The sequence below is a fragment of the Halictus rubicundus genome, chromosome 7, assembly GCF_050948215.1.
Source record: "Halictus rubicundus isolate RS-2024b chromosome 7, iyHalRubi1_principal, whole genome shotgun sequence".
NCBI classification, from domain to species: Eukaryota; Metazoa; Arthropoda; class Insecta; order Hymenoptera; family Halictidae; genus Halictus; species Halictus rubicundus.
In genome coordinates this window covers 13,101,156-13,122,601 of record NC_135155.1, presented here as the reverse complement: position 1 = coordinate 13,122,601, position 21,446 = coordinate 13,101,156, and the positions used below count along the sequence as shown (strand labels likewise).

Here is a 21,446-nt window from a genome sequence, read left to right as displayed (position 1 = left end):
TGTTTACGAACACTGTTCCCGTCATCTCTTGCTTCGATCTAGCGTTGAATGAACAAAAGAATAGCGAGCAAACAAAATTGAGACACAAGTACATCAGTGAAACAATACTAATTTATGGATAACACTAAGACTGGCCTATTTTCGTATCATGTTACACTTCCCGTGGCATAAATGATCTCAAAGATATTACCATCATCCTGTATTATGCAACTAGATAAATATAACGTTATCTTTGCTGGAAAAATGATCGGAACCAGACAGCATCGATTCTACGATAACCAATCGATAAATAGGTGTTACTGATCAATTGTGCAACATGTGATACGTATCGTAAGTCGTCAGATTTTACGCGACAAAACAAGAACTGTTTTTAAACTGTCAATAAATAAGAGATAAATAAATCAAATTCTCTCAAAAATTTGAAAATGTAAAAGGGGAGGGGAGCATTAAGGGGCGTGTATAAAAAAAGATGAAGTCCTTGGAGATTTTTGAGAGATGAATTGGCAAACGATTAGTAAATGACCAGCAAATCAATCCGGGAGCGACGGATGACTATTGTTCACTCCTCCTCGTTGTTCACGGGAGGCAGAGGGTCGACGAACCAGCCAATCGTGCGAGATCCCCTGCACCTGAATTCTAATGAGGTCCACCTGGGTATATATGAGGGCTTAACCTCGGCCGGAGCCACGATTTTTCTGTGGTACCCGGTGGTCGCGAAGGTGAGTCCTCTTATCTCTAATTTTTCTCTCTGTATTTGGCCAATCGAGAGTGCCCAAACACTATACTTGCGAATTTATTAGTACAGTGCAAAATGTACAGTGTTGTTGCAAGTAGCACCCCTCATTTATTTGCAATTTGTCTCCTAAAACCGTCGATAAAATTTGAGCTTCTTCCTGTGCTTCGATACACAATCGGCCTATTGCAAAAGAAGAATCAAATATTAGGTTTAAACATTTTTTCTTTTTGCTTAACCCTCGTGACAATTTATAGAATTTGTAAATCTTCAAAATGTTATAAAACAGTTGGAATAATGAACATTAATACATAGTATCACTGCTAATGTAGTAATTATTAACTGGTAATAGATTAACTGGAGCAAATATATCTCCTGCTTGGGGAGTTAATTTACAAGCTGTATAATTAAGAACTAGCTGACCCTATAGTTTCTTTCTCGATCGTACAGTGTATTTACTCACCCCCGCCATAAGCGTCTTCGTCTAACCATTTGAAAAATGCACAGAAAAATAGTAAAAAAAGGATTAAAACCCGTCAACAAAACATCGAACAACTGGTCCTAGCTAATTGCCATGATTTGTTCCGAACTACAAGGATCTCCGCGCGAGATCAACAGGACGATCCCTCGTCGTTTATGTTTGTTTACACACGGGAACGATGGAATTTCACTGACACGTCACGTGGGCGATGGCTCCACTCCCTTCGTCTCGATTTTTTCATTTGCTTCTATCCTTGTTTTCTTCGTTTCCTCCCTGTTGGTCCGAAGGTCGTTCGTGAATGGATTTTCTGCGGAATCATTTTCATAAATATTGAACCGGACGGGCATTGTCGTCGGTGATGAGTCCTCGAACAGGCTTCGACAGATCCTCGAGTTTAGAGGTCGATCAGCTGATCGTGACAATGGGTGTACGTGTTTTTGTCTTCACAACCTATTGTTAAGAATTTAATGTTACTGGTGCATTATTTACAACATATCACAATTATTGAGAATTTAATATTAGCGGTACATTAACGGTACAATTGTTAAATATTTAATATCACTGATACATTATCTACAACCTGTTACAATGATTAAATATTTAATATTACTGATACATTATTTACAACCTATTACAATGATTAAGTTTGTAATGTTACTGGTACATTACTTACAACCTATTGCAATTACTAAAAGGAGAAATTAATTTCTATGTAATTCCCTTTTCGTGTAGTCGATGCAGACAAATTTTATTTTGCATAAAAATTCGCAGTCTAATGATGAGGTCGCTTTCTGAACGATAAGATTGGAAACGTAACTGCAGGATTTCAATTAAACATTGAAATTGAAATGAATGCATCTAGATACATTCTTGGACGCAGATTTTTGCAATGAAGCCCTCAATGATTAGAAATTTCAGATAGTTTATTTGACAGTCATTTTTTAAACATTTCGAAGCTGCAGTTTGTAGATCATTTTTATGCTATAATAGATCAGTATTGATCAATAGAACGAGGATGGAGAATCACGCTGAATTCGACATCCTCAATTCTTCTTCCCGCTCGAGATCGATACTCTCTTCCGTTTGTATTTTTATTGCCGCATCAATTCGTGGACTTGATTGACTCAGGGCTACGATGAGTTTATCGATGATACACAGCCTTCGATTTATAAACTGACGTGACCGTCATTCGAAATGATAGCGGAACACCTCGTGTCGCTCGGTGTCTTTGCTTTTATCTATCGCAAACTCGAACCGGTAAAATCGTGAACGTTGACGCACCTTTAGCTTCCTGGTTCGGAGACGACACAGAACAGACATAACATAACGTCATGACACCAAAGAACGTCACCGAAACCACTGTACTCGTCCAGAATACCAATATCAAGTCTTGATGCTTGCAAATGGACAAACTACTGTGTATTCGAAGAACCTAGGTCTCGTGCGGCGAACGTAGATAATTTTTATTTAGCATAAAAATGTTCTGCATCCATTGCGAGTGAAAACAGTGAATCTTTATCCTTTAATTATTTAAATTTTTGTCCCGTTTTAAATTGCACCCATTTTTCTTATAAATGCATAAAATCCGCAGTCTAACGATTATCCTGAAATAATTTCAAGAACATTTTCATTGAGGACTGCATCTTCTCCCTGATTTAACTTAACACGTTGAACGCCAATGGCGGTCACCGGTGACCGACGCTGTGTAATCACTTAAAAATGACAACCATAAAATTAATACCACTGAACATCAATAGAGTAAACATTACATTAACTAGATTATAGTGTAAACTGATAGCTTCGTTATCAAGTAACGGATAATTGACAGGTTTAACTTGTCGAAGTGCTACCCCCCTCTCCGATTTCAATGAGCTTGAAATATGTTGCCAAGGTCGCCATTCTGAACGACATTTGCCAGTAAAGTTTGTTGCGAGTACGTCTCGTAAACTAAAGCTGACCGCCAAACACTTTACAGGAAATATGTTGCTCAGAATGGTGACCTTGACAACATATCTAAGGAGAGCAGGTGGCACTTCGACAAGTTTACGAGCTGTTTATTGGACTGTTTATTAGATTTTGTTAAGAGTTAAGGGGGTTAAAGGTGCGACCAGTTATCCGCGGAGACAGAAAACGTTCCTCAGGGTCCGCTGTAGGTCCGTTGCGTTTGTATTCGTGGCGCATCCGGCGGAATATGTGCTAGCCGAAGGATCCGATGCAGCCGGCATTTTAATTCGCGCGACGAAAAAGCCTCGTTTTCTCTCCTTCTTCTCCGTTGCTGTCTTTCTCGGAGGCCACGGAGGCTTGCGTCTTCCTCATTTCCTTTATTTTCGCGAACCCCGGGGACCATTATCTAGCCCTCCTCCATTTCACTTGAAACCCAAGGTCCTTTGAACGCGCAGCGTTCTTTGTCCACGGTCCTCCCGATCCGATTGTCATTCCGGAAAGCTTAGGCGAACGATTTCGGCTGCGGTTTCCAAAAAAATGTTTGTGCTGATGATCACAGGCTTGGGCATTGTCGAAATAAATTATCCGAAAAAGAATCGTTAAGATAATGTGTTATCCTATTTCGTTACATTTAAAATAATCATATGTTAATCTATTTGAACAGCTAAATCATTTTTTTAAGTACTCAGTATATACTTCGTTGTTCCAAATGTATACTTGTTATTTTAGGTAAGTCCAAATTCCGAACAATTTCATCTTTTTGCTTATGTTGTACTACGCCCGACTCGGACAAAACATCGAGAAACTATGAGGAGCCTTTCTCCGTTGACCACTTTTCTTTCTCATTGTTTGTCGAGCCGTTTTCGGTGGGAAAAGAAAGCAATCGTGAACAAAGCGTTCTCCAGTGTTCTTCATCCTTTGCGGTCGCCATTGGAAAAAGTATTGAACTGTCATCATTAACATTCGATTTGCGGTGCACTAAAAGTGACGATTTTCTACTACTTTGTCGAAATAACAGAAATGTATTCATTCAGATTCGTCGCGATTGTTACTGTAATGTATGCCCAATGAAATCAATTTATTGAATAATCTGAATGATCACAAATTACAAAAATTTTGTAAGTGTTAAGAGAATTCTACTAGTATCGGTCTTGGTCTTGGAAATTGTTGATAGAATTGTACAGGATGAGTCAACTAACATTTTCACCTGAATTGACCTATTAATTGCGCGAGAATAACTGTTCACTTCAGTGGAACAATTATTGTGACGGAGGAGTATTTTGTTGAAATTTTCCAATATTTTAAGATCAGTTAAACAATTCACAATTTCTGTTCCATAAGTTTTCTTTCACTTTTTTCTGATTAATTGATGTAACTAGAATAGTTGAATATTTAGAAAATGATCTGCTGCAAAGAAAACTGCAAGTTTGTCTCTCAATTTATAAAACGAAATAAATAAATAATAAAATTGATAAGGGACTGAAACAGGTACCTATCGAACTGAAAAAGAATTTCAAAGGTTCAAGCACCCTCTCGACTGGATCCTGCGTGAAAACGACGACCAATCCAGATAAAATCCTTTTTGCACGTTTTTCGTCGATTAACCCGCGAAATTGTGGTCGTAAAAAACTGTCGGGGGAACATTGTGCCGCGCACAGGACCCCTATCGAACGAATTCGGCGATAAAAAGCTCCTGGACATTTTTTTGTCACGTTAAAAGGCTCTAATAGCGTTCGAACTCAATTCTTTTGCCAACGTACACCACGGGACCAACAGGTTTTTCGTCGGGCATAAAAAGTTTACCGTTAAAATATTGCACACCGAGCGATCCCCAAAAAGATCCTTCACGTTTTATTGTTTTCTAATCGCTGACATAAAATCGTATACACACGAAACATTTTCAAAATTCTTACTACACTACTCTACAAAATTAAAAGATTGCTAAACCATATCCAACAACGTAACCGGAAATTAAAACCTGGATTGAACCTTTCAAGAACAATATTTAAAATGCCAACACGAATAGCCCAAATAACATAAATCAAGATAATTAATTCTGATCCGACTGTTTTCACCAATTTCTGCAAAAACTTGTCGATGGAAATAAAATCGTTTACAAAAAAATCTCAAGATCGGAAGATCATCGAGATAGTTTCGAGGATCTTTGTGACGGGACATCGGTGGACACTTATCCTCGGGTTAAGAAAAACAATCGATTTCGTGATAAAACAAAGCCGTTCGAGAAAGATTTCGCGAGAATGTCACGGTGTTTACTTTAGCGGAAACCGGTCGGCGTGGATCGTTCCCCCGTTTGAAGAACAACGCCTCGATCGATTGATCAGTATAGCCACCACCTGGGAACCGCTAATCAACCGCCTACACCTCGGAGGATCTTCTAGATCCGAGTCGGTCCTCGAGCTGAGCGGACGTCGAAAAATATCCGGAACAATTGGTGCGTTAAACGGTGTTCCGCTCGATTCAGACATTTTTTAGACACAGTTAAACAATCGGAATTCTATTTTAAAAAATATTGCTGTGTCTGGCAGGATTTATAGAACCGTTGCGTGTAAAAAACAATAGCGTAGCTCTTGTGGTTCGGTCACAAAAAATTGTCAAACTTGAAGAACGTTCGATCGCAATTGTTAAATTAGCCTCTTAAAGAAGGACTCGCTTAAAACATTTTTTAAGCAAACTGAAACTATCAGAGTTCTACAAAAATAAAATATCGTTGTGTTTGGGAGGGTTTACAAAATTGTTCTGTGTAGGAAACTAAAAAGAAAAATTTCGAACCAGAACAAAAAATACAGAAAATTGCTATATAGCTATATAAAATCATGAAATAATTGATTGGGTGTTAATTGAACCGATTTAATTGTTCTCAGCTGCAAAGATGGCACCAGGAAAGAGTCTGCTCTCGTTGACAGTGGTGTTAGTTACGTTAGCAGTTGCGACAGGTGAGTGCAGCTCGGGTACGCGATAAGATAAGCGCATTGTTACCAAGGTTTGTCACAGTTGACCAATCATTTTCTGCTCTTCAGGGGACCAACCGCACAGAATAGTGTGTTACTTCAGCCAATGGGCTATCTACCGACCGGACAACGGCAGTTATGCTGTCAAAGACATCCCAGGGGAATTATGCACGCATATCATTTACTCGTTCATAGGTGTGAGTAATGTCACCTGGGAGGTGTTGGTCCTAGATCCGGAGCTGGACGTCGATCAGCAGAATTATAAGGCTTTCAATGATCTGAGGATCAAGTATCCCCATCTGAAGACCTCCGTGGCTGTTGGTGGCTGGGGAGAGGGTGGCAGGAAGTATAGCGCGCTCGTTCGGGTGAAGGAGAGGAGAGATACTTTCATCAGGAGCGTCGTTGGTGAGGAATCTTACGTTCTCTTGCAAATCTTCTTTTCCGATCACCTAAACGAACAGAAATTTTGAATAATAAAAACTATTGAGCACACCATTCTGAAACTTTGTGGGTTCGTTGACACACATTTGAAGAATAAATAGTAATTCTTGTGAGTAAGAGTATCCACTAATTTCGAAGTTACAGTTAAATTCCTGATGGTAAACACATCGATTTGAAACTTTGTGAATTAATCACATTGTTTAATACACGGCAATAACAAATACCCCGACACCGTTCGTAGATTGTACTGCATTTCTTCGCAGAGTTCATGCATAAGTACGATTTCGACGGTTTCGATCTCGATTGGGAGTATCCTGGCGCCGCTGACAGAGGTGGCAGCTTTTCCGACAAAAACAACTTCTTCTACTTTGTCGAGGAGCTGAGGCGCGCGTTCGATAAAGAGGGGAAAGGATGGGAGCTCACTATGGCAGTGCCATTGGCCAAATTCCGTTTGGACGAAGGCTATCACGTTCCCGAAATATGCCAGTCAGTGAAAACCAATATGCTTCGTTATTTTCTTCATTTCATTTGACACTGGAATACTCAGAAGTCAGAAACAATTATAAAAATACCAAAGAATTTGCAAAAAGATGTTCGTATCCACAGAAACATGGACGCTATCCACGTGATGTCCTACGATCTTCGTGGTAACTGGGCTGGATTCGCGGACGTCCATAGTCCTCTTTATCGCAGACCTCATGATCAGTGGGCATATGAGAAATTGAACGTGGTAAGGATTCCGATACGTGGATTCCCACGTGGAACATGAGTTTTCGAATAATAATCATCGACTTATTTCGCGCATTGCGCCCCTATATAGTTGCTGGAAATGAAAAATTTGCGAGATTAATGGTGTCCATTGTTGTAGCACGATGGCCTTCAGCTTTGGGAAGAGAAGGGTTGTCCTGCCAAGAAACTAGTCGTCGGAATTCCGCTGTATGGTCGCACCTTTACCCTAAGCCAGAGCAATACTAATTACGGGCCAGGAACTTATATCAATAAGGAAGCTGGGGGTGGTGCACCTGGGCATTACACTCAGGCCAAAGGGTTCCTCGCTTATTACGAGGTATCATTGATTAACAATCAATCTTTTCTTTATCTCTGTCCACTCTCTGTTTCTATTTTCGTTGCTATCTCGGTTTGAATTTTTCGAAGAATTATAATTCCGGTTCTCGCGCCAGAGGTTTCAAGTTCATGGGTTTGAATCCTTCGGAGATCTCAAAAGTCTCAAACTCAACGGTTGGGGCAGCTACAGGTCTCAAAAACCTGAAAGTCAAAAGTACAGGACCCGAAAGGTCTCGAAACTCCTAGGTTTTGAACATTTAGAGGTTTCAAATTTAAGATTTTGGATGCTTAGAGGTCTCACACTCAAAATTTTCGATTTCTAGGGGTATCAAATGCGTAAATGATCTCAAACTCACGATTTTGGAACATCAAAAATCTCGAACTCAAAGTTTGCAGCTGCCGGAGATCTCAAAGATCTCAGAGTCAAATTTTGGAACCCTGAAGGTCTCAAAGACCTCAAATTCAAAAGGTTCAATCCTTTAAAGGTCTCAAACTTCTAGGTTCGGTACCTATAGTGCTTTCAAACTTGAAATTTTGAACTCCTACGTGTCTCAAGCGTTTCAAGCTCAAAATTTTAGAACCTATAAAGGTCTTATGGGTCGAAACTTCAGAGGTTTGGGACCTCTAGAATATTCAGAGGTTTCAAACCCAAAACTTTCGAATCTTTAGCGGTCTGAAAGATCTCGGAGAATTTCAGAGGGAGATAAAGAATTACCCTTTGTTATAGGTAAATAATTGACTGAAAATTTTCAGATCTGCACGATGTTGCAAGCGCCAAATAGCAACTGGACCAAAAAATGGGAAGACGTTGGCAAAGTCCCGTACACTTACCAGGGTAATGCATTATAATTTTGATACCATCGAATGCTTGTAGAAAACGCAGAAATAATTATTTTGGCAATTATAATGGTTAGGAACGCAATGGGTCGGTTACGAAGATGTGGAAAGCTTGAAGTACAAGACCGAGTTCATCAAGGAGAAGCAATATGCAGGTGCCATGGTCTGGGCTATTGACATGGACGACTTCCAGGGCCTCTGTGGTGAACCGAACATCCTGATGAAGACTATCAACAATGGCTTGGAAGGATACGTCGTCAAGGACAAAGACTTTCATACTACACCCACGGTAATAACTCGTGAAAGGCTAATTATGAAACGTACAGAGCGGTCATTGGACCCTTTTCAAATGGAATAACCTTTTCTCTTTCTAACAAATTAATATTTATTCTTATATAAACAAAGATAATTTCAAATGGTCCAGAGACTGTATTAGCACAGACCACTTTTTAACATCGATTAAGTTTTGATTTCGGGAAATTTCAAGACTGCAATGGCCAAAGCGAAGCGAAGATTAAAATTCGTTTGTCGAGTCCTCGAGACTAGCAAATTTCATTAGTATTGCGAAATTTTTAGCCTGAATGGGCGAGACCGCCAAGCACAATTTCTGTGGACGGTCTACGACCAACTGAACCTTCGACGAAACCTGCTGAGAAACCTACTCAGCCACCTACTACTCAATCATCTACTCAACCATCAACTCAAGCGCCTACTACTTCAACCACGAACAAACCGGAAGCACCCCCAACCTCATCGGAAGCATCCTCTTCAAGCACCGAGGACACAAACAAATGGAAACCAACCGATTCAGCAAATGGTGACAATGTAGGCGAAACGCTTGATTGTAAAGACAGTGACAAGTTCCTCACGTCGGAGAACTGCAACATAGTGAGTATAGCACACGAAAATACTACTTCCTTTTAGCATCCATAAATGCTGCATCCGTCGTAACGATGACTTTCTTATTTGTTTACAGTACTATGAATGCGTTCATGGTCGGCCAGTAAAGTTCTCGTGTCCCAGCGGTCTGATTTGGCACACAGTGAACCACAATTGCGACTGGCCAGAGAATGCAGATCGACAGGAATGCAGGCCTGCATAATTTTGGCGAACTACTGTTTCCGAAAAAAAATTATTGACTGAAAAACACGTGATTCGATTATTTAATGCAATTGAAAAAAAAAAAGATGTCGAGCCGTAGCAAACGATTGCTAAAGTTGCTACATTTTTTGCGTTATAATCAACCCTCAGAAAAAAAGGAACGTCTTTGACAGCTGCACAATTGGCAACGATTAGGTATACATTTATAAGTGTGCTTTGAAAATGTTTCATTGCATTTAATTGAACAGCTGTCAATTCAAAGAAGCAGACGCTTTGGAAGCACTGGGTCAAAGTGGACCCGAGCATCGCCATCATTTCTTCATTTCTTTCTTCTTTTTCATCTTAATCGTACGATATACCTGTTTGTAACACGTCGATATAAATCAATACAGGTCGTTCGAGAAGTGTTAATATTTATATGTGACTGCGTACATTTTGTTGATCGCTAATTTTGAACAATAAAAAAGTTTCACAAGTAGCTGTTGTTAACAATCATTTTTCATGTTGCAATAGTGCCTTCAACAATAATCCTACCAAGCAAGTCTTTTTTCTAAATGTACTATTAATTTTTACATGCTTCTCTTTATTTGATAATCTTGCACATACATTCTACATGGAAAAACACATCGAGAATAAAGAATAAAAGTTTTTCATTTGAGGTTTGACTTTGAATATTCAGCGAAAGCCTCAAACGAAAAAATTTGATTCTATATTTTCGATGTGTTTTTTCATGTAGAATCAGCCCTTTTTCGGTTATACCACCGATGCTGGGACGCCCTGTATATCAAAATGATTTATAAAACATTTTAGGAACTTTACTTTTAATGCTCAGTAATTCTAAAATTCAATTATCACCAGGCTCAAGATGTTTTGTATTTATATTGTCTTTTCTGGTCTTCTGAAACTCGGTGTCTTAAAACGTTTAAAAAGATAGTAAATGATTTTTATATGCTCTGGAGCATAATTAGTTCTTTTGTATTAGGAAAATCTATGTTCGCATAAAGAACTATATAGAGCTAGCTATAAAGGAAACACAAATGCGATTTGCAGTTTGTATTTATTTCCAGGTGACCGTCGAAAATATAACACGCATTGAACACTTGAATGTAATTTACAATATTGATCGTGATAAGCTAGTTACAGGTCTTATTCAATTGTCTCCTAATACACACACACACACAGACGCGCGCGCGCGTTTTAAGCGGTATCCAATGTATTCTTAAGATCTAAGTTTCGATATTTTAAACAATATCAAAATAAGAAAATGAAATATTACACTTATTATAAAATATCCAATTGGCGTTCTAAACAATATTAATACTGTCCTTTTTTTAATTACAAATATATATATATATATATATATATATATTGTATATATATAATTTTATATATATGTATATATAAAGTGGTTCCCCTCCCTCGTTCGACAAATCAGTTTTTTCAGCAGGTTTTATCTTTTTTAAATAGCACCGTTCAGGTTTGATGAAGTCGCGATAGTGTAATGAACGAAACTCGGGGAGTATAAAATTTACAAAGATATAAACCATTCAGCACTTTCGTGATCTCTTGTGCAATTCGACAGATCGTTCACGTTTCTTATCTTCGGCTTCTAGGTTTACCGGTATTAATCGCTAACCATTTAGAGTCCGAGCTTTTAAACGGGCAACACAAACTGACACAGAAATAATTAGTCTTGGAGTCTTGGAGGAATAATTACAATCTTCACGTTCCGTAGAGCGCTCGAAACGAAACTCTGATTGTTGCACACCGCAACTAATTTTATGGGTACCCTTTTTACTGTAACTGGACCACAGACGTTTCTGCATATTTGCATTTTATCGAATTTTACACATTAACCCTCGTGCAAGCCACCATAATTTATAAACAATTTCAAAACTCCGGCTCCCTTATTTTGAAACCATCAATCGGTTCAAAGAATTACTCAGATTGGTTCAATACTATGTACTATGCGAGTATCACGAATACTAGGATTACCAAGAACGCCAAGAATACCAAGTACCAGAGTAATCAACGTATCAAGAATACCAAGAATACTAAGAGTACCAAGAATATCATGAGTACTAAGTATTAAAACTACCACGTATTAAGAATAGTAAAGCTATCAAGAGCACTTAAGACCAAGAATACCAAGTACGAAGAATATAAAATACCAAGTACGGTACCAACACGAGGGTTTAGTGAAATTTATCTTTCCATAGCAATCACTTGGCTGCATAAATTACTAACTTTGCAATACCCTAACGAGCCACAGGCCTAATTTTAAGTGAATGCACCAAAGTCCGCAGTCCGACTATAACCGATAATACTATTCAAAGATGTTCCTGCACGCGTATGAATATTATTGAAATATTGTCTGGACTCTATGCATGTATTGCTGAATACCGAATATCGCGCGCAGACTCCCCCAGAACAATTGATTTTCATACGTTAATCAACGTTATACAAAGGCACACGGCATTGAAAACGTTTTCTACGTTATTATTTATTTTTTCGCTTTGTCCACTAATTCTGTCCGCACCACACACGAGTACAGTTGCATCTTTGGTTTTTGTTTTCCACTAAATCTTACACATCGATGACAGAGACGAGCGATTCGAATAAGCTCGATCAAATAAATATACACGATATGTACCTGGAATGATATTTGCTAGACCGCGGATTTTTATACGATAGAAAAATGTGCATCAATCGTAAGCAGCACAAGTGAAATTAATTTGAACCCCTCAGAAATTTCTGTTTTGTCATAAATACATAAAATCCGCAGTCTAATATTTTCGTGAGTTATCGAATGATGAACTCGCAAGAATCACCTAATCTGCCACCTTAAATTTTGTGTAACCTACTCGTAATACCAGAAATTGTGTAAGTAAATAGCATTGTTCAACAAGTGCTCACTTTCGAATAGAAGGTATACTTTGAGAATTTTTTTTTAAACAAACCAAACAACGTATCTTTATGACACATTACAGAGTTATTTATATACGTTTAAGTTGCGAGTATGATTTTTTGCACATTGTTATTGTACAAATGCAATAGTTATTCAACAATAGTCAACACATGATTTAACGTGGCAGAGTGAGGCGACCTACCCTACACATGAATACCATGAACAATGATTTTTAGTAACAATCACTTGGATCCGTGCAAATGTCGAAGACACTTCAAAATATACAACAATATCGCTCATATACACAGAACTATACGTCCGCAAGAATACGTAATAAAAAGGTGTAGAAAATAGTAATCGTACTGTGCGATAATTTCTTGAAGTGTGAATAGTCGTTTATGTCCAACAATAATGTGCGAATAGATACTCTTGTTCCAATGCTGCTTCTCAAAGTGATACTTTTACGATTCAACGTGTTCCAAATTCGCATAAACCCTGCACTATGATGCATTAGACTGCGGAACATTATGCGTGCATACTGCATTCAACACTTGGTTTTTACTTTTACAAAAATCAAATTTTATTTCGTGCCAATTTCTTCAAAATTTTCGATTTAAAAATTACATATTCGCATAAGTTTCAACAGTCTAGCAATCATCGAGCTTCCGTTAAAAAGTTGGAACGCATGCTTCGCTCTCGACGCAAGAAAACATTTTCTTGGGCAGTAAATTGCGCAGTATATTAGTATCATTATAGTACAGGAATTCCAATCACGAGCGTGATTCTCTCAGCGCATTAAAAAAAAAAAAAGACTAATCAAACAATGGGTCTATCAATGAAAAATGTTCGAAATCAAAATCCCATGATATGTTTCTCTGTTAAAACATGACTCGTTAGTATGAACGTTATTTGTCGGATCATCGAATGCTCATACTACGCTGTCATCTTCATTATTTAATTAATAACAAAGCCCCGCCAATTATCCTATCGACGTACGAAGGAACTAGAAAACATGTATATACCGAGTACTTAAAAACGCTTCCCGTATTATAAGAAATTGTGAACACAGAATTTATACTCGTTATCGTTACATATCAGGTTCCGGTAGAACAACTATCGTTCCTAGATGTTCTATCTTAAAAAAAAAAGAGAAAAAAAGACAGTACGATCTATTGATTGTCCATTGTAGATCGTTCCGATCGGTATTGTTTTTCCATTGTTGAGGATTAAGAATTCCATGGTGGATTCAGGTTGTTACTCGCAGGCCAACTTACTGTCGAAACTGCTCAGAGCTATGGCGAACGCTTGCAGCGTGCATAATGGGAATCTGTAGTCCATCGTGAACACGTCTTCCGCTACCCGGCCGAATTGCATGACAACGTAATCAACTGTGAAAGGAAATTTACATCAGAACCGCATTCCAAGTCAAATTTCGTTTAAATTGAAATCTGACAAAGGATATAGCCCAAACCAAAGTTATCTTTCGTCATACCATTCGATAGGGCTCCCAAAGAAAACCCTCTGTGGCAAGTTTCAAGTCACTAAAATCTCTAAAAATCCGAAAGAAATACATATTTCTCATAGAAGTTTTAAACATACCAGTTTTATAAAAATTCAACCGTGAGATATTGTCGAAAGCAATGTTTTTAATTTTTTTAGATTTTTAATAAAATACATCGCAGTTAATAAAATAAAATATATAACCACCCTTGGGGTACCGACTTGAAACTTGCCGCAGAGAGTTTTCTCTATTCCCTTTCTTGGAGCTCTCAATTGTAGGTGTTTGATACGAACCATCGCTGTCATGCACAACTTGAAAATTCTTCACTGAAGCTTGCGTGACTCGTCCATGGAAATTCAGCACATATGATTGTGTGTCGTCGTTCCAGACTGGAGTCTTGTTGTGCAATTCTATTAAGTTGTCCATGTTCTTTGTTTTCCAACGTTCTATGTAAACAGCAAACAGTTAATTGCTTATTTTACTACAGGAATGCAAAAATCGTTTTTCTCTATCAGTCCCAGTTTTCGAGAAAATTAACTTTGCAGAAAGTCACATTTCTAGTTTTAAAAAGTTGTTCTGCTTTAACTGTAAAAGGAACATTTATATAACTTATACAATTTAAGCCGAAACATTGTTCAAACATTATTTAAAGTCTTATACTGTTGTATTTGGAGAATCTACAGAATCATAAGTTTTGCGGTTTAAGCAGAAAAAATTATTAAATTAGAAAACTTGTGTTTTTGTTCAAAATTAATTTTCTCAAAAGCTGAGGGTGATTGGTGCATGCTATTTACCAAGCAGAGTTTCAGACTCGTCTCTAGGACAAATCTCTACTCTCTTTTGATCCGTTGTCATGCCAGGAATAATGACAGTCATCTTCCGTGGCCCTTTGAACCCTAACACGTTAGTATCGTATATCACCGCAGCCAATTCCTGCCGTGGATTAAAGCGTTCATCTCGTTTGTCATCCTTCATTAGCGAGTATCCGTTATCATAAACCGTGAACTGCGTCCCCAAAAGGTTTGACCTTAATTTTCCAATATATGACTCTCCTGCCCTTGAAAGATCCGTGGGATCGGTGGAAATTAAATAATTACTTGTCGTACTCTTTTTCCTCTTCCGACCCGCCAATAAGAAAATCTAGAAAACATCGATACTTATTAACGAGGATAAAAACAGTTATGTAACTGTTTAATACGTTCTACTAAAAACGTGGAACTTTTTTCACTAGAAACACATATTTTTACTTAAAAAATAATAATATCAATATTATTACTTTTAGAGTACAAATCTGAAAATATCTGTTCTACGAGAACGCTTCTTAAAAAGGTTAAGATGCGTAATAAAAATTGCACGAGAATTTATGTCTTCTTAAACAAAGCATACGAGTTCACGGAAATGAACAGTTATGTTTCCAAAGATATTTATCGTGAAGCATAACTGTTCATTTCGACGCTGTTTAATAATTGGGCTTTCAAGCGAAAATAATGATATGTAATCAATGCGTACCTTCTTCCCGTAGTCACGCTCTAAATGTAGAAAATATGTAGGATACAGTCCGCGATCCATACCCTTTCTATCGCGTGTTATTCTACATTTATAATGCATCTTTTTATTTGCCGGTTGAAGTACAAAATGCTCAACATTTCCTTCGACGTTGCCTTCCAGTTCTGGACTCTGATATAACATAACAATAATTGGTTTCAATGCTGTTCAATATTATACTTAATGAGAAATATAGTCAATTATCCATTTACCGAAGAATTATTCTCTCTATTGATAAACGTGTTAGCTCCATCCGAAGGCGCCACTCTCAGTGGAGAAGGGCATGGTAAGGACTCCGAAGGAGAATGAATTTCTATTGGCGAGGACTCCTCATCCGCACAATCAGCAGCCTCCATGCCTTGGTAAAATCCTCCTTCTGTACTCACTTCTACGCAAACAGAACCGTTATTCACATTCCTTGCATCTATGACTAACAGAAAAAATATATTCAATCTATTAAATAGTTCAGCGTACCATTTATTCTAGCTTCCATGTCCTTATTCTCTGTAAACGTGCTCAATTCCGTGCTCGTCTGCGACACATTGAATTGTAGTGGCCCATCGTATCCTGAAATTAATGAAAATTCAAAAGCATATATTTCGAACGTTTGGGTATACAGTCGAACCTCGGTGAGACGTGAATTTCTAAGAAGAAATGAAGTCTTCGTTCAGAGCAGAAAGAAACGATGGAAATTGTTAGGGGTTTGAGCTACCGAGGTTTGACTGTATTTTTTAGTTCGATAGCTATACAAAATTACCACGTAGCTCCTTGTTAGGGTTCATCCACTTGGTGGAGTGACTGGTGAGTTGAGTGCTTAAAATATTAGACGCTTGAACCATTCCACCAGCACCACTTTGTCTCTTCTGTTTCATTTTTTGAGCTATAAGTTGCCTCTGTAATCAATTATGATGTTATAAATGTTTAATATATTATATTAATGTTTAAAATGTCTCTATCATACACGATACAGCTTGTCAAATATATAAAACATAGTGTTTGTTCTTGCTAGTGGTATTTTTATGTAAAGCTCGATGAATATTTAAATCTGACCTAGTTTGAATCGAATTCATAATAAATCGTGCTATTACATATGAAATCGGATTAATTATAAATTGTAATAGAATATGCACAGCACGAATTATACTATGCGAAAAATTCGTAGCGCCGTGGGCTTTATTGTTCCGCGAAATATTAAAAAATATGCATCGCGCAGTTGTAAAAGCGAGTCGAACGAGTAAATCGACATATAGAAATGCATATTTGAGTGTGAATCGAATCCCGTACCTGTTGTTCGAGTTTCTGTTGCCTTAAATCTAGAGATGTCATTTTGCCGATACACGCTGATGGCAACTGTCATATGCGATTGATTTTCACCGAACAATTCAACTTGTCAGAGAACCAGTTTGTTTACGCCAAACATATTTCGTCGCCTATGGCTACCTAGGCAACCGCACGACTGAAAACCTCGATACACTCTTATGGTTCGTCCCCATTGACAGAAGTAATGCAAAGTAATGCGACATTAATTGAATTTACCACCAGAGGTCCACGAAAATTTGAATTTACAAAATCCGTGTGACAAATTATAATTTATATTCGATTTCATTGCCCGTTGGTTTCTAACTTAAACAACTTACTCTAGTAAGAAATGCAATTTGAACACTGATAACCAAATACATATCTTTGAAGATAATATTGTAATATAAGTCTGATAATTTAAATTTATTTGTTCACACAAACTAACTTTAACATATGTCAATTTTAAATAAAATTAATAAATTAAGAACAATGTAGAAATCGACAAAAAGCATGGATAACTAATTGATACAATTTAAATCACGCGCGTCGGCGTTTTGCCGATAAAACAGATTTCTCGTTAGATAAATTCCCTATCCTTGATGACCAAAAAATACAATTCCCAGAGAAGATATCCTCTCTGCAATTATCCACCAGCAGAGAGGATACGAGAGTGCTCACGGCCGGAGTTTCGGCGTTCCCGATACAGTGCTGCCCCCTACTCTGATTTTTTGCTTAGAACAGAACCATGCTACTTGTTAGCATGGAACGGAACCATGTCTACTTTTTTGCATGGAACAGAACCACATCTCATATCTTCTCTGCTAATATTGATGAAAATATCACGTGGTTTGTGAGTGTATGAGTCGCATAAGTGCATATATATATACATATTTAGATGCAACTGAATGCATCAAGTATTTTCTTATTTTATGACCCTTTTTTTACAAAAATCAGCTCAAGCATGATCATCAACCGATTGAAATATTAAAACTGATGTATCACGCCAAATCATCATTCATAATTTCACTATTTGACAGAAGAAATTGGTTGAAAACGTCGTAAAACAGTGATAAACATAACCACAATGTCTGTTTCTCGGGTTGAAGAACTGATTAGCCACTTCAAATCCCATAACAAAATCAGAGAGCAGCAAAGTCATTCTGCGAAAGTGCACAGTGTAGGATGGAGTTGCGATGGAAAACTTTTGGCCTCCGGTTCGTTCGATAAGTCTGTGTGTATTTTTTCTCTGGGACCGGATCGTTTGGTAAATAAATATAACCTCTCTAACCGGCTTCTCTTTCCTATTTCTCGTTTTTCGCGATTCTAATATAATTTTTTATCTTTTAAAATCTTGACTGGCTTGTTGAGATACTTGTCAATATTCACTCTTTCTCATACTTCTCGTTACAATTCTCAAGATTACGAACATTTTTGAGATTACAGAGTAGAAGCACCAATATCTGTACTATATAGTAGGGATGCAAAAGATCTCTTACATTAAATTTGATTTGTTCAAATGGGAATCAACAAAAGTAACATTTCGTTTTAATATTATAGAGACGCAAATATTTTATTTCAAAGTTTTTTAACATCAATAACTATGTACATTTAAACCATACAAAGCCCCTTTCGTATTCATTTCAAGTACTTAGGCAATGGTAAACTTAAACAAATCTCTTTTAGAAACAAGAGACGACATTCAGAGGTCATGGTGGCAGTGTTGATCAACTTTGCTGGCACGCGTTCTACCCAGAACTATTATCCACAGCAAGTGGAGACAAAACTGTGCGGATATGGGATACGAGAACACAGAAATGCACAGCAAATATCAGCACCAGAGGGGAAAATATCAATATATCATGGTCACCTGATGGCAATACAATAGCAGTAGGGAACAAAGAAGATCTGGTCACCTTCATTGACGCACGAGTGATGAAAATCCGTGCGGAGGAGCAGTTCAACTTTGAAGTAAATGAAATTTCATGGAACAAAGACTCTGATACGTTTTACTTGACAAACGGGCAAGGCTGTGTACATATTCTTAGCTATCCGGACTTGGAGCTGTTGCATGTAATCAAAGCACATCCAGGAACTTGCATTTGCATAGAATTCGATCCCACTGGGAGGTATTTTGCTACCGGTTCAGCTGATGCGTTAGTTTCACTGTGGGACGCGGATGAATTATGCTGTTTAAGGACGTTCTCCAGACTAGAATGGCCGGTGAGGACTATATCGTTCTCTTACAACGGCCAGCTGTTGGCAGCTGCGTCCGAGGACCTCGTTATTGACATAGGCGAGGTGGAAACTGGAGAGAAGATTGCGGATATACCTGTGGAGGCAGCGACCTTCACGGTTGCGTGGCATCCGAAACAATATTTGTTAGCGTATGCGTGCGACGACAAAGACACTTATGACAGGAAGCGAGATGCTGGTAGTCTGAAGGTATACGGATTCGCCAACGATTGAATGATCATTATTTTTAGATATTTTTATTGAAATATATTATTCTGTAAGAAAGCTGCAGTATATTTTAGATATCCAAGCCTCTATGATGTGTTTAAAGTAGTCGATGTAATTAGAAAATCTAGTTAATCGAGCACCTCAATTAGCATCCTGTATTCTCATTTATTTTTGGTACTCAGGGTTATACGAAGGCCATGACTAGACTGCGGTTCATATGCATTTATCACAAAAATGAATAGATTAAATACTAAATTGAGAAGAAATTGAAAGAATCTAAGGATATTGTTACGTTATTTTTTATCTTTTTGAGATGATTAAAAGAGAAAATACAAATTCTTACAATTGACTTGTACAATTTTTATTTTGCATAAGCATCTGCAGTCTAGTCATAACATTGTCCTTCCAAATATGATATCAGACGAGGTACACAAGTAGACCAATCACCATATGGGGTTTCGTGTCTCACGATCTGAAATACCGACATTGTTAACAACAACTAGATTTCTTACGCCCTCTAGGCTGACAAACGATAAATGTTTAAACTAGATCCACGAAAAGCTTAGGCTATATACCTATAATAAATGGAGGGACCTCCGAAAAAAAATCTCTCGTCGGTGCCCAGGTTCTGTTCCATGCTAAAAGCTGTCGAGGTTCTGTTCCATGCTAAAAAGGCGATGTCACAAAAGGGGGAACGCCGAAACCCTGGGCATGAGCACCCTCATATCCTCTCTAATCTATATATACATATATTTGAACTGAAACGTTCCATGGGTTTGTACATTGCCTTTTGTAGCTGTGTTTGCTGATCATAAATGAATTAATAATGTCTAATGCTCCACTGTTATAGCACAGTTGACATGGCAACTAGAAGCATACACATTGTGCTTCTGGCACGATTTTTGTAACCTGGAAATGGTCTAGAATTAGCTTTCTACGCCAATTCATTTTTATTTTAGCCTCTATTAATGCAATTCATTGCCTTCTTGATCAAAAGTAATGGAAAGCAATTGCGAGTGTCAGTACACGTTGATGGTGATGAATGAAATAGTGCAAGGAAAGCTCTCTGAGACCAAGGACAATTTCAATCATGTTCCTAGCATTCACGAAGTGGTCGAGGAGGACACTGATGAAGAATATGTTCACGAACAGAACTCCCCAACCGTAAATGATGTTCAACAAGACGCTGACCCGACGGAAAATATTGTGGACGACGATTCAATATACAGCAACGAATCGTTTTGCTCGGATGAGTCATCAGATGAGACCAATGTCACATCAAGGACTTTGAACGAGTCTCATTATACGCCAAAAGCAGCCGAGCATGAGCGCGAGAAGAAAGATAATGAAGAAAAATGCGAGAGCCCAAAAAGGGCCAGTGAAAATGTAAATTCACTTTGTTCCAGTAGCTCAATGTCAGATGATAGGTCCACCATACTGAAATCGGTCAAATGCAGAAGGAAGAACATGAGTTTCACAGATGAGGAGCTCAGGAAGATCGAGTGGGAGAATCAGCTTCTTCTGAGGAAGATCATGGCTCAGCAGAAACCGAAAGAAAAGATACTTCATGAAAATGTGCCACAAACTAGACAAAGCAGCTCTGCGATTAATAGGAAGAAGTTGCAGAGAAAAATTGAAAGCGAAAATATAGTACGTTTACCTAGAAGAAGAAATTAGAAATTAATAAATGTGTGCGAACACCTGAAAATGTCGGGTCGGGAATTGTACTCGGGATTGGGTTTTCGAAAATTTTTGGGATTATTCCCGAGAATATTCGGTATTCCCGAAAATATTTGAAATTCGAAATTAAGCAAAAGTCGTTATGCTAATGTTGGTTACGATTACAGTTGCTGCTCCAACGATTACAACAGACCAAATCACGTGTTATGAACGCCACAACGAAACCTGGATGCAGACAGACAATTTTATAATTTGTTACAGAGAACTTTTCTATGTGTTTTATACAAATCCGATTTTGTACTTCTACGTGATAAGATTTCTATACTTTGTACTGTTAAAGTAAGTTTAAATCACGATTGTAATATATTGTATTCTTTGTGCCATGGAATATTGTAATTGAACTTAATCTTTGGAAATTGTGTGTAAATTCATAGGAATATATATTTATAACAAAATGACTGGTTGTGTAAGATTTCACTCTT

At 37.8% G+C, this 21,446-nt stretch overlaps 4 protein-coding genes across 6 annotated transcripts in view; 3 read left to right on the top strand and 1 right to left on the bottom strand.

Moving 5' to 3' along the window:
* Positions 1-10,049, top strand: part of LOC143355641 (endochitinase) — a 260,630-nt gene extending 250,581 nt beyond the window's left edge. The window contains exons 1-10 of one of the 3 annotated variants that reach the window (XM_076790668.1): positions 466-719; positions 6,041-6,112; positions 6,197-6,532; positions 6,832-7,054; positions 7,175-7,298; positions 7,437-7,634; positions 8,387-8,468; positions 8,548-8,759; positions 9,047-9,358; positions 9,447-10,049. In XM_076790668.1, the coding sequence (XP_076646783.1) occupies positions 6,049-6,112; positions 6,197-6,532; positions 6,832-7,054; positions 7,175-7,298; positions 7,437-7,634; positions 8,387-8,468; positions 8,548-8,759; positions 9,047-9,358; positions 9,447-9,572 (1,677 nt within the window). In that variant the 5' untranslated portion in view covers positions 466-719; positions 6,041-6,048 and the 3' untranslated portion in view covers positions 9,573-10,049. Of the gene's footprint in view, positions 1-465; positions 720-5,514; positions 5,611-6,040; positions 6,113-6,196; positions 6,533-6,831; positions 7,055-7,174; positions 7,299-7,436; positions 7,635-8,386; positions 8,469-8,547; positions 8,760-9,046; positions 9,359-9,446 lie in introns of those variants that run through there. The other 2 variants (XM_076790667.1, XM_076790670.1) reach the window with 2 other exon arrangements.
* Positions 10,050-10,921: 872 nt separating this feature from the next.
* Positions 10,922-16,977, bottom strand: Ktub (Tub domain-containing protein ktub). The gene is made up of 9 exons (XM_076790426.1): positions 16,810-16,977; positions 16,283-16,418; positions 16,000-16,092; positions 15,738-15,913; positions 15,490-15,657; positions 14,775-15,120; positions 14,274-14,426; positions 11,574-13,867; positions 10,922-11,529 (listed from the first exon to the last, which is right to left on the bottom strand). The coding sequence occupies exons 1-8, from the start codon at positions 16,849-16,851 to the stop codon at positions 13,734-13,736; spliced, it is 1,248 nt and encodes a 415-aa protein (XP_076646541.1). The 5' UTR covers positions 16,852-16,977; the 3' UTR covers positions 10,922-11,529; positions 11,574-13,733.
* A 719-nt stretch (positions 16,978-17,696) lies between these two features.
* Positions 17,697-19,341, top strand: Tex (THO complex 3 homolog tex). The gene is made up of 2 exons (XM_076791280.1): positions 17,697-18,088; positions 18,508-19,341. The coding sequence occupies exons 1-2, from the start codon at positions 17,909-17,911 to the stop codon at positions 19,288-19,290; spliced, it is 963 nt and encodes a 320-aa protein (XP_076647395.1). The 5' UTR covers positions 17,697-17,908; the 3' UTR covers positions 19,291-19,341.
* Positions 19,342-19,918: 577 nt separating this feature from the next.
* On the top strand, positions 19,919-21,419 carry LOC143355656 (uncharacterized). The gene is made up of 2 exons (XM_076790695.1): positions 19,919-20,934; positions 21,132-21,419. The coding sequence occupies exons 1-2, from the start codon at positions 20,284-20,286 to the stop codon at positions 21,213-21,215; spliced, it is 735 nt and encodes a 244-aa protein (XP_076646810.1). The 5' UTR covers positions 19,919-20,283; the 3' UTR covers positions 21,216-21,419.
* Positions 21,420-21,446: the final 27 nt, after the last annotated feature.

What these genes read in the sequence shown, in the direction of transcription:
- Ktub (XM_076790426.1), bottom strand. Translation starts at nt 16,851, where the DNA reads ATGACATCTCTAGATTTAAGGCAACAGAAACTCGAACAACAG. An exon ending in CATGGAAGCTAGAATAAATG is followed by an intron (nt 15,914 to 15,999) that starts GTACGCTGAACT and finishes CTGTTTGCGTAG; the next exon opens with AAGTGAGTACAGAAGGAGGA. An exon ending in AGCGTGACTACGGGAAGAAG is followed by an intron (nt 15,121 to 15,489) that starts GTACGCATTGAT and finishes GATGTTTTCTAG; the next exon opens with ATTTTCTTATTGGCGGGTCG.
- Tex (XM_076791280.1), top strand. Translation starts at nt 17,909, where the DNA reads ATGTCTGTTTCTCGGGTTGAAGAACTGATTAGCCACTTCAAATCCCAT. An exon ending in CTCTGGGACCGGATCGTTTG is followed by an intron (nt 18,089 to 18,507) that starts GTAAATAAATAT and finishes AATCTCTTTTAG; the next exon opens with AAACAAGAGACGACATTCAG.
- LOC143355656 (XM_076790695.1), top strand. Translation starts at nt 20,284, where the DNA reads ATGGAAAGCAATTGCGAGTGTCAGTACACGTTGATGGTGATGAATGAA. An exon ending in AAATTGAAAGCGAAAATATA is followed by an intron (nt 20,935 to 21,131) that starts GTACGTTTACCT and finishes TTACGATTACAG; the next exon opens with TTGCTGCTCCAACGATTACA.